The 13,341-nt window shown below is 34.5% G+C and overlaps 1 protein-coding gene across 1 annotated transcript in view; it reads right to left on the bottom strand.

The window, feature by feature from the left end:
* Nucleotides 1-11,887, bottom strand: part of LOC124406630 (neuropeptides capa receptor-like) — a 30,229-nt gene extending 18,342 nt beyond the window's left edge. Inside the window, exons 1-3 of the mRNA XM_046882150.1 lie at nt 11,355-11,887; nt 10,247-10,390; nt 7,689-8,049 (exon numbers count right to left, since the gene is read on the bottom strand). Coding sequence (XP_046738106.1) covers nt 7,689-7,962 — 274 coding nt within the window. The 5' untranslated portion in view covers nt 7,963-8,049; nt 10,247-10,390; nt 11,355-11,887. The remainder of the gene's footprint in view (nt 1-7,688; nt 8,050-10,246; nt 10,391-11,354) is intronic.
* Nucleotides 11,888-13,341: the final 1,454 nt, after the last annotated feature.

The raw sequence follows: 13,341 nt of genomic DNA, 5'->3' as shown, positions 1-13,341 counted from the left end.
ACTTGTCCAACCAGCTGAAACTGTTCGCAACGAAATACACGGTTATTAGGCTGACATGGATATCGAGAATTACAATATTAATAACAATCTCATCGTTGGTAATTAAAACGTAAGACGGCGCTGAATTATAGATTGTTTTCTTCCATTTTCCGAACGTGCCTAACTTTGTCAAGAAAGAAAAAGAATCGATTTGTTGCCAACTCATTGTCAGAAAGTGCAATGTTTCCGTTAATTAAAAGTAAACGGAAGTAGAAAAGTATCACTCGTATAGCCATCGCATTGTGTTCCTTCCGTAAATGTCCATCCAATCCTGATCCTTTTTTTCGGAAAGTCACTAGTCATAGTATCCTATGATCCTGGTCTGAGCAAATGAAGAGCTCCTTTGCCTGAGCAGAGTTAAGATTAAAGAAGCTTATCGGCTTCCTTAGAAATGATTATTTTTTCTTCGTTATTATCTGTTATAAAACACAACCTTGTCTTCACACTCGTTTAACGAAGATTAGAAATTCAAATATGGATCATACCTTGGAAATCCAGTCCTTTATAAAGCAATAATGCAAATTGCCTTCATCCCGTAAGATGAGGAAATCAAAGGAGTCTTAAGCTTGACGAAATCGCCTTGCGAAAATCAAACGAAATTTTCAAGCATCTGGCTGCACATCTATTGAAGCCGAACCTTTGGAATCTTTCAGTTCGTAAGAAGGAATGGTTCTCAGCATTAAAAGTTTTCCTTTTCCTTTAAGATCGTACGAAGGTCTTTCATGATGAACTTCTCTGCTAAATAACAAAAGCAACAACAACAACAGCAACAAGGCGTTGAAATGTCTTTTGACTTCAATATGCTTGAATTACACGTTTACGATTGGTAGTTAGACTCAATTGAAATCTACTGATTCATTATTGTTATAGGTTGTATATATATTAGGGTGATTATATTTCAACGACTATTCTTTTTTTTTCAGTACCCATCGACAATTTTGTTCTATATGTCGAACAAAAAATTCCCTAAAAGTTATAGCCTTTAATATTAATATTAAGTACTCGCCCAGGGCGTGAAAAGATTTCCCATATAAAATACACGTGAATCGAAACGTTTTTTTTTCAAATCTCTGCAACTCAGTGGAATTTATGATATCACATTGGTCTTGGTCGGAATTCACGCAGAATTGAACGATCTTCAAAAGTGTCTGAAACGTCGTGAGTCCAACTTACACTGGTGAGATGGTACAGGTCACTATAGTTGATTTTTACCCAAACTTCTCCATTTTTCGCTGTTATCTTCGAAATGGTCAACTTTAACAAAAAAATGTGAATAAAAACTTTGTTGGAGATTCAATTTTCTACAAAAAAAGGTCCAGTAGACCGGATTGCTCAGATTGATATTTCTTGAGATATCGAACTTTAACTTCTTGTCGTATAAAATTTTTATGGTTTATCGAATCAAACGTTTTAAATTATTGATATTGTATTGGAATTTGATTTTTTTCGATTCGATTCGATCCATTCGATCTATTCCATCGGAATATCAGTAATTCAAAACGTTTGTTTCAATAAACCATAATGTTTATTGGTTATATTAGATTAAAACGTTTAATTCAATAGAACATAAAAATTTTATACGTCAAGTAAGTTGAATTCCGATATCTCAAGAAATATCAATCTGAGCATTTTGGTCTAAAGGATCTTTCTTGTAGGAAATCAAACTTCCAACAAAGTTATTCTTTACATTTTTTTGGTACAGTTAATCATTTTGGATATAACAGCGAAAAAAGGAGAATCTTGGGTAAAAATCAACTTTAGTGACCTGTACCACCTCACAAATGTAAGTTGCACTTACGCCGTTCTAAACACTTTTGAAGATCGTGCAATTCTGCGCAATTTGCGACCAAAACCATTGTGATATCATAAAATTCCGCTGAGTTGTAGAGATTTGAAAAAAACGCTTCGATTCACGTGTATTTTACATGGGAAATCTTTTCACGCCCTGGGCGAGTACTCAATATTAATATTAAGGGCTATAAACTTTTACGGAATTTTTTGTTCGACATATAGAACAAAATTTTCGATGGGGACAAAAAAAAAATAGTCGTTCAAAAAAAATCACCCCAATATATATATATACGAATGCTAATGTTGTCCACACATTGTTATCCGCAGAAATACTGTTTTTTTCCAGTTTCTCTGGCAACGTCATCTCTACAATCGATCCTCCAAACTGCACCCTGAGCAGAATGAACCAAAACCTTCCCTCTGTCAAAGCTCTTTCAACTAATAAGAGATTTTCTAGTATAGAGGGCATTCCGTTGGCACACTTTCCTGCAAATGCTTTCAACAGTTGAAGAAAATTAGATTTCTCGCGGCATTGAAGCAGAATGTGATTAGATAACTTAGCTCCGATGGTTTAAATGAACTGAAATCCTCCACAATACTCTTTCTCGGTTGTAATAAAATAAGAATTTCGAAGTACCTTCGTGAGTTTCGAGAGCGTAAGTCATTTGTATTCATTCGGTCATGAAATTACTGCCGTTGAGCCTAAGGATTTTAAAGGCTACCAGCTTTGGAAACTGAATTTATCTCGCAGTCGTTTGAAAAACTTTATTCTAAAATTTTCAAATATCTTACTAGTTCGAGCATGTTCGAACGCAAAAGTGAAAAGAAAATTGAAGTCATTGAATCAGCAAGTAAGGAAATTCTAAAACAGCCAAAGTCCGAGCTTCAAGCCAGTAAATATAACTTAAAAAAAGTTGAGGATAATATAATTTCAGTTTTAAGATGTATTTTAAAGTTCGAATAACTTATTTTTTTATATAAACAGAAATTTATATAAAAATACAAAGTAAACAGTCGAAAGTTCTTTTCATAAAATCTACAGACAGCATAAAATAAACGGAACTTTCAATTATGAATTCCGTTTACTTTAAGTTTTACAAAGTTCTCTGCTATTGAAAAAAAAACTATTATCGTTTTATAATATCTAAATTTGAAAGTATTGTTTTATAAGCCTAATAAAAACGTTGACTACTTAATTACTTCATCATCCGTGGAAATTTCTTTAAACGTTTATATTGCATTAAGGCCCCGCTGACCTGGCATGTCATATATATATTTCGTGACGTCAGAAGCGGGGAAATTGGGTGAAAACGCCTATACGAATCCTGCGATAACGAGAGTATGAATCTTACTCGGAAATATTTTAAATCGTAGCTTGAATAATAGTGTACGTGTGAATCTCAGTCACTGCTCAGGCAAATCGCTGATAATGTTTATAATAAAGAATGATGAAGTGAATAAAATCACGCGACAACAAACATGGCCGATCGGAGCTACCGCATGTTGAATATTCACTGATTGCACTGTTCCACAATTTCTTTCACCCTCGCCAGGGAGATTCACACGTACAAAAGGACACACGTTATCCGGGAAAACTTATACTATCAGTTATTTTTTTGTAAACATGGCTCGATTCGTATACGCGATTTTCATGTGACAGCAGCCCGTTTATGGTTCACAAGAAGTATGTTTCGATCTGTAACTGACATCATTGGTTGGATCTAACAGAACAAGCCAATGAAATCAGCGGCCTTAGTTCACCGTTCAACGTTCAGAGGCGCTGCACGTATTTATGACGTCACGATTTGATATTTTCAAGCCAGGTCAGCGGCACCTTAAGTTGATAATTCTATTCGTTTCGACTAGGATTTAAGAGATTTCAGAATTCAGTTTCTCAGCTGTAACTTTTAAAAAACGTAAGCAAAAATGAAACACGACCAACCATAATTTAAAATAAACTCCGTTTCTTTCCTCCTAAGATTCGATGAGGAGCTCGTCGTCAGCTAATTTATTGCCAGCCGCCATTACGTAGACGTTTACAAATTGAACTTGAGGTTAAATTCGCTTAACCATAATATGCACTTCCAGTAATTTTTTACGCGTTGAGTGAAAAATTTTCTCTCGCTTAGCAGCTATTTTTGACTTTTTACAGTGTCTAAGTGTACCTCATATTTATTTCGACGCCAAACTTTTAATGCTTCAATTAAGGGGTTGACCGAACTGACGAACAAAAAAAGGGTTTTTTAAGAATTTTTTTAACAAGTTTTAACTGTAAATATTGATAAAGGCTTAATAAATATAATTTGAATTACATTTAAAAAAATTTTTTATTGATTTTAATCACTTTTTATACATGAAAATCGTATTCAAAGATCAATCTTTAAAAAAAAGGAATGAATCATACGAGTTTTGATACTTGTAAAATTAACAAAATGGTGGCCATTTTTTGAAAAAGTTGAAAAATCCCACTTTTTTCCCGTTATTTACAAAAAAATATATTTAAAATCAAAATTTCAAAAAACGTACGATTCATTTCGAGGCCATTAACATGCTGAATCTAAATCCGTTCAATTTTTTTAATCCGAAAATCTCCTATATTGTTTTTTTTTTTTTTTTCGTATTTGTTAACTGCCCATAAATATTAATGGGGCTTTATAAATAGCCGTTATCAACTTTATAAGTTTCATCTGTCTCGATTACAGTAAAAGAGTCAAAATTGCTTCTATAAAACAAAGTTTCACCGAAAAAAAACTTCGAAAAAGTATAAATCAAGTGATGAAAATATTAATTTTTCGACACAATTCAATAAACGTAGGAAATATAATCAATGATTTTTACCAAGCCGTGTTTATTTCACTCAATTTTCAGTATTACTAACTTCTGATCAATCCTCAATCTGAAGGTTAGAATACTAGGTAATTCACCCTCAATCTGTGAACTGCATTGTTCATTTCTCGGCCACAGCACCGTTCCATTAATTGCATACTCGAGGGTCGCGTTCAGTTTAATCCTGTGATATCCGTTCGCGGTACGAGTAATAAATTAGTTTGGCCGTTAATGGCTTGTGCGAGCTCAGCTTGATTGAAGGATCGCTATTTTGAACGGCATAGAATTCCCATTAAATTATTCCTCGTTATCGAGCCATGTATTTGTTTTATAGATGTGATGCTGGGATTTGGGTAGATAAATGTATAATTCAATTAGTAATTAGTATTCAAAGGTAAAAGCGATTATTCACATTCAAATAACAGCGCTGTAGTTACAATAGTATGAGAAATCGTGAAAAAATATTTTTCATCCCCTCATTAAGATCTCTCAATATCGGAATATTCAACCCCGAAGAACAGGGATGAATATTTTTAACCGTCGGATAACACCGTTCTGGAAAAAATAGCTATTTATGTGGCATGTCCGTAAACCGCCTGTTTTTTTAACAAGGATAAAGATTTCAGGACGAGCTGAAGGCCAGCCGGAAGCGAGTACTGAAATTATCCGAGCCAAAAAACGGTTTACGGGCATGCCACATACAATATTTTTTACGGTATGGACATTGAAAAGCAAAACGAAGAGTCAGGTTATGTCGCGATCTGTTCGACGAAGCTACTTTATAAGGCAGTTTGGGATGCGCACTTTGAACTGCGCATCAAAACTGCGGAATAAAGACTTTATTCCGCAACTTTGTTCGCTGCCGTATAAAGCGTCACTTTACGGAACTAAAACTGCCACAAAAAGTGGACTTTTCAATGCCCATGCCGTAAAAAAATCTTTTTTCTTTTCCTTCTTATTATTATGTATAATTATCACAGATTTGATGCTCCTGAATCAAAATATAGTAAGAAAAAGTATGTACCACGTATGTTTTTTATGTAATGATTTTTTAAGGGTGGAGCTAGCTTGGACGGTCTAAAACGTACCTGTTTTCGGGAGTTTTTTTTTTTTAGAAAATTAAAACGGTTAGAGCAATTTCAGTTTGAGAGCTTTATTATTTATAGTTTCAAGAATATTTTGGAATTTTTTTCATCGAAATTAATAACAAAATGGTGCGTCATGCCGCAATTTTGTCAGTAATTTCGATGAAATTTTTGAAAATTTGCCTGAAACTATAAGTAATAAAGCCCTGGATACTCGAATTGCTTTAAGCGTTTGCATTTTCTGTAAAAAAAAAATCTCCTAAAAATGATAAATTCAAGTTTGAACTATAAAAAAAATTCATGTCACCGTAACATATATGTGATAGCATAAAATGGAAAGCTGATCTAAATTCGACACTTCAATACCTTCATTTCTGTCATATTTATGTTTGAAGACAATTTGAAACCAATTGTTGAAATGCAAAAACGTTACGTCTGTAAAGATTCTGCCGGATACGAAGGCTTGAGAATAAAAGCAAACACCGAAATCTCGTCGTAAGTGAAAATTGTGATATCCAAATCCGGTAGCAGAGAATTATTGGAAAATTGTTTCAACAAATTGTTAATACGATTCTAAGTGGACACGTTATTTTCTTTGAATTGCTTTTGTTTATTTAGACTAATCTTCTGAAGTAATAGTTCAAATTCAAATTAAATCTGAGAACAATCAGGCTTATTACTGTTATAAGACTGTTTAAAAAAAGAAAGACATGTTTGTGAAAATTTCATTTTAAAATGTGAAATGCTTCTGAATATATTCGACGTACTTGACGTAATTTGCTACCGTCAATCTCGATAGCAAAATTTTATTACAGCAATATTGTAGGTATATTTCATATTCGTAGATGATAAAATAAAATTTGGGGTTTGCAATTGTTGTATCGATGTTCGTAAAGTCTAATAACTATAAAAAATATAGTTTAACAGTATATTTGTAGAGTCCTGATCAATGTTCAAAGAATTCGTCAAGAGATATGAATAATATCTTTTGAATTTACTGAAATGATATTCTTACGGAATTCTTACAACTCTGAAACAAGATAATATGTATAAAGGAATGCAGAGACAGAAGTAGCAAGTGACATGAAACCTGAAACCTTGCAGAGTCAAACGGTTCACGGTGAAATATAAAAACAGCACTTCTAGATATAATTAAGCTCTCGGCATACAACATAATTAATTAAATCGTTCCATGCAATGGCCGCGAAATTACGTAAATTATAAACGGACGGTGACGTGTAACTAACACGAACGTAAACTCTGAACAAGATGTCTATCAGGCTACGGATCTACAAAGTAAATACAACGGCCTTATCTCAATCACGGCATAACTGATAAGCGCAAAAAATGATGGGCATGATGCAGGCTCTCATCTCTATTTTCATCTCAGCTTGTATAATTCGAGATGCTGATATTACTCAGATAACTCTTGATATCGACGATATTTTTGCTTCAAATATAGCTGGTCATGCTTTTTTTCGTCATAGAACGCTATCAGAATTTCAAGTTTTTCATCTTCTGTCTCTTATCAAGCAGCTATGACATCCCAGTATAAACAAGCCATAGACTTAGGAACTAATGTATTTACACGTATGTATTCGGCTTTTCTAGTTTTGTTGACCCGTTCGCTTACAAATCATCTTCTTACAGGTCTTTCCCAGAAATTTGTAATCCAAACCGATTTATAAGCCTTTAATCATCTTTACATTGTGCAAACTGTTGCATGATGCTTTATGATCAGTAGATTGAATGCAGAAATCAGTTATCGGAATTTTCACATTCCAGAACGCATGAATACCGTCTAATCAAAAATAAAAAGAGACCCGAATATATGGTCAATCATTTTTCAATTATGGATCAGACCACGAAACAACTACTGCTGTGATTTTCATTATTATTACTATCCTTATCAATAATTAAGTCTAGTTCTTACTCACTATAACTCACCAAGCAGAAGCAGAGTAAGATCGGAAATGGCCAGGCTGAAGAGATAGTAATTTGTCGCCGTTTGCATAGTGGGGTTCCTGATGATCACCAAACACGTCATAACATTGCCAAACACACCGGTAATAAAAATTGTCATATAAGTCAAAGTCATCGGGATAGCAAATTCGATGTCCAAGTATTTTGGCCCCAGACGATCTGCGATGTACGAACTTTCGAAACTATCCATCGTGACCGGGTCACTTGACCCATGAGATCCAGTCGAGTAATCAATCATCAGTACCGGGTATCTTCGAGCGGAAGGTGAAACACTTGATTTTCAAGTATTCGGCTGCTATTCCAGTACCAGATTCAGCATCACTCTCTTATGATTAAAACACGAAACCCAAATTATGCGATAATCTTTTTTTTACAAATTACGGTCACCACTTGCAATTGATGAATATCGCCACAAACAGATATTTTTCGTAATACTAATGATACTGATGGTGATGATGCACGATTTTATCGAAGCTATGTGATTAGGGTTGGCCAAAAAAAATAACAAAGAATTTTTTTTTCTTTAGTTATCGTGAAAATATAGTTCAAGATAATGAAAAAGAAATTCTGGTAAAGTTTCAGCTCTTAGTATTAATATTAAGAGGTCTTTCTTCGTGATTTTTCATTTCCCATTTAAATAAAACGGGAGTTTTGTTTTTTAATTTTATCGCTTTCTAACGAGTCAGCGTATTGTAGAAATCAATATATATTATTGTAGGAAATTGAACGATCTCCAAAAAAGATCTGATATGATTTTTTGCCAAATCGATTCGTTTGGAAGTTGTTTAAGGTTATAAGTTCAACTTCAAACGGTATATATGATGACTTCTACAATTTTTTTATATTTTATCACGAAATAATGGCTGAAAAACATAAAACATGATATTTTTCGTGAAATTCATTAACTGTTCTTTGGCAGAACATTAAAATTTTTACGAAATACTAATAATCGTAAGGAAACTTGATTTTATGTATTTTCTCAGATAGATTACTTCCATAAAAAATGCTTCCAGAACCAAATCCGTAACGCCAAATGTGTCGAAGTAGTAACAATTTGAAATAAAAGATCACGGCCTTACCGTGTTATTTTAATGAAAAACCTTCGAGTTCCAAGGGTGACCTTTGAAAATTGGATTTGCGAGATACCCTTGAGCTTGAATTTCTATCTTTATATTCATGATTCGTTTTTCTAGTGAACGCGCAAAAATTCTCCTTTAAAAAAAACACACTACTTATACAAGGTGCGCCAACAATGCAGGGACTCGTGAATAACTCTTGAACGGGTGCAGACGTCGAAATGAAATTCGGAGAATTGTGTGAGACTGAAAAATATAGTCTCCGAAAGGGTGAGCAAACCCCGGAGTGTAAAGTGGCAATCTAAAATGCCAAGAGAAGTCGAGTGACGGCTCGTTTCAAAGATATTTTCGAGCAGAATGCACTTGCACAAACTTCATCTTCATTGATACAGCCAATCCAAAGCTGTAAAACATCAGTTTGTTATCCATTCAATATTCCGAATACGCTTAATGAGTCGAGTATAAATAGCGAAGGGTAGAAGCTTTTATATTGAAAAATTCCATCATTTGTTTGAATGCCATTTTGAATTAGCGGCATCAATCAAGTTGAAATTCGGAAGGAATATTCTGCTCAAAAAGATCTTTCAAACGAGCCGACACTTGACACCACTTATGATTTAGGATATTTACCATTCACCCCATATGTTCCCCTCTGATTTTGGGGGGAAACAGCCCATCCTTCAATGGGGTACATTTTTTCTTACCACATTATATCTCCTCCAAATTTCGTTTCGATATCTACATTCGTTCAAAAATCATTTCGCCCGTTATTCGTCCCTGTGCATATCTACCTTTGTAAGTTGGTAATTTGCACAAAGTTTTCAAAAATGAATCAATGAGAAAATTTCTAATTTAATCAGTTGGGCATATTCATTGAAAAATTGGGTATTCATGTTTTTTGGAGCAGTAAAAATCAGACTTGTGATCCCAAAAATCTAACACCCGGTAAAAGATGTTCTTTTTGTACACTCTATACCATACTTGAATATAAAAGAAATCGCTGATGGTGAGGGTCAGGCGTAGGTCAGTTTGGTGTATAATGCCTCGTACGTACAATTTAAGTGAATATGAAAGAGCAGCTGCGAGGTTAATTTAAAAAATCGAAAGAATTCTCATAATTTAACTTTGGAAGTGAATACAGGTTCTGGATGTCGAACGGTAAAAAGAGGTAACTTCATAAAACTCCTCAGAAGGAAATACCTTTCCAGAGTTATTGAAACTCTCTCGAAAGAATTCTTCAAAGACGCAATTTTAACCCAGAATTTAAATATTCTACGGTGGTATAATTATGTGAGAAAAAACACCGATGTCACTTTTCACAACGAAATGCCAAGTGAAAGTGATTCTCGTCAAACGACATATCAGTGGATTGTTGAATTACAGCCTCGTATCCATTCTGATAGAAATATTCAATAGAATCGTAACGAAAAAAAAAATTAATCTTACCCAAAATAAATTGTCATGCTTTTCACGCGGCAATACATCTAGAGTGATTCACTATTAGCTTTTCGTGTTTAGATCTATCAACTACTGCCAGAAGTAATGTTTCTTCAGATTCCGCTAGATGTTTCATCGTCGCACGATTCTGCTCTTTACAAACGATAGAACGCGGAAAGAAAATTGGATTTTACTCTCCGTTAACGAGTAGTTGGATAGAATGCAATGCGATCAATTCAGATTAATTAAAAAATTCTACAACTGGAGCGTAATTTCAATGATCAGAAAAATTGGCGAAGTAGGGAACAAAAGTGAAAGTGATGAAAGTGGTATCCGATGTGTTCAAAGAATCTTTCATGCAGTGGTACGTGTCGAAAAAATTACTATGAATTAAGTCATAAAATACCCTTAAAAAAATTAAAAAGCTTGTCATTCACAATTATTAGTTTGCGTCGGTGATTCTCAAAGGTATCCAAATGAATATATTTCAAATTTTTGTGGCTTCGGATGACTTCTGTATAACCCTACTAGAATTTGAAATAGAATTTTCTAGATTTTGTGGGAGTTTTTTCTACTCCATAACTACAGAAACTAAGATACTGAAAATTTTAACGTTCCACTGAACCAGTATTGTTGTTTGAACAATTTGAAATACAAGAATATCAAAAGTGATCATTTCTTGACTTGAGTCACTTTAAAATACTATTAAATTTAACAAAAGCGGATCAACTGAAAGTGAGCTGAAAATATACCACAGTTGAAAGAAATTTCTGAATTTGTGTAAAACAAACAAATATCATTTGAATTTTAACACATTTCTGTGTAGATTTTGCGTTTTACATTTCCCTCAGTCTCCGGACCTTGTCTTCAAGACGTCAAAGACCATGTGGTCTTCCTCGACTGCTGTCAATTAAAAAAAAAAAAAAAAAAAAAAAAACAAGTCAATTCTCTGATTGTTTCTTATCCACAATCTCTCTTTTCTGTTAATTTTTTCGCCACGTCTCTCATATTCTAAGTGATATGTAGGAATACCGTTCATCTCTATCACAAACTCGAGCTTACATCGCGTAACCTAAACATACGTGAGAACGTGTTGATTAATTCTGTACACACAGACCTCGGAGCATCAAACTGAGAAAAAACTTTGTTTAGGATATTCACAATGCCACGAACACACAGATAAGTTTATTCACATCAGCTGGGCGGTATTTTGACACTAAGTTATCAAAAGATCAGGGTGAAAGCGCACTAGATCATTATAGTTTTTTGCTTTACGTTGACGTCTTTTTGCACTCAGTTAGCCGAATGAAGCTGCGACAGACGTATGGATTAGATATCGCGGCTATTTTTATTCACAGTTCAAAGTCATGCGTTTATCTCGTCGTCTACACGCGTCTCGCGATTTTGAGATGTATGAAGCTTGACTTCGTACACCTAAAAATCCCGCCAACTTAGCTTATGAAACAGGATTAAGCTTCACCCCGCAGAAGCGGTCCAACGATTATGTTCAAACCGCGTTGAGTTATAAACAAGTAAAATTCACTGTCAAAAAAACGTTTCAATCCAACAGATTCATCCTGCGCGCCCCGCAATCTTACTCACTCAGGCAATCCAGCCACCTTCGCGGAAACGTTGACACTGATATCAGTGCTGATTTCTGGCTGGTTGGTTTGGAACATCGACAATGAGATTTGACTCGCTTAGTAAGTATGAGTTCGAGAGAGCAAATGCGTATCTCCCATGTTTACCTCTAACTCTAAGACAAGTCTCTGAGGTGATGGAAAAACCTGCAGCATATAGTGGTGGATGTTATTTTAGCAGGTCTGGTTCCAAGCACTCAATTTGGTTTGAACTCAACTACGACAGCACAAAGCTTTATTTTTTTATTGCTGGAAATTAGGAACGTATTACGAAGAACTGAATGATACGTAATAATCTATGTGGAATCTGATAATTTTGATGTTTTGTTTCATTTTTGTGATCGATAGGATCAGGGCGTATTAAATAATAACATTGTTACATCGAAAAGTCGGTAATCTAATTGTTGAGAGAATTTTTGGAACTCTTTAAATGGTACGATTGAGTCTACGATAAATGTTACTAGTTTGGTGCAACACGAAATGTATTTTTATGTCTAGTATTTTTGGTCGTTGAATATTTATTATTCATCGCGTCTATGACTCATGAAATTTTTTGTTTCACCAATTTTTTCTTCTTTGTGAACCTTTATGTGAGCCTTGTGAACCAAACTTTATCTTTCACTAACCTGAAAATGAAATGCAATTATAAAACAGATATTAGTTTAGAATAATCAACAATTGTATTCAGACATAAACAATTTCTCGCGCAATAGCTAGTTTAGCCGAAAAATCAGTTGAACTAAAAAATTTAATCGCAACGTTGTGGCATTTGACACATTTCATCACAGTTCAAGTGAATCGTATTAATATCCTCTGATGTAAATAAGTACACCGTGTATTTTATTTTCATGCTAAATATCTTATGAGATTGTATTTATTTAATAAACTTTTGTTCTACCCCTAAACTGACTCATGGAATTCACCATACTATGAAAGGAGGCAATCCCAGGCCAGGTTTTGACCCTACGGGTTATCACGTGTCATAAAGAACGCACATTATTTGTTCTAACGGAAAACCACGTCTAGAAGCTAGCTAAAGAGCCAGGACACGTTCGACGAATTCCTCGCATCTCGGACTTTCACAGTTTATGGCATCCGTGTGGTCACCAGACGCGTTGCCATAAACAACCTGATAAGGGCATCGCGAATGTTATGTAGGAGTCTCTAAGTTTTTCCAATCCATATCGGACCACGCATGGAGGTACTTGACATTGCCTCCCACCATCATGGCTTCACTCCTTTCTTTTCTTTTCTTTTTTTTTTTTAGCATCAAGTCAGTCACCGTCAAATAGTCAAATCGTCGAGGTGCACTTTGATCCACGGCATTAAAAACGCGATTCCTTAAGTACACTTTGGTCTCGTACAACACTTGTAACTAACTAAGTCACTTTGATTATATAGCTTGAACTCATAACTTACAGTTATATATTTTGATACGACATCGGATTAGTAGATCTACTTGTA

This window comes from Diprion similis, chromosome 1 (genome assembly GCF_021155765.1).
Source record: "Diprion similis isolate iyDipSimi1 chromosome 1, iyDipSimi1.1, whole genome shotgun sequence".
In the NCBI taxonomy this organism is placed as follows: domain Eukaryota; kingdom Metazoa; phylum Arthropoda; class Insecta; order Hymenoptera; family Diprionidae; genus Diprion; species Diprion similis.
This window is presented reverse-complemented; position numbering and strand designations above follow the sequence as displayed.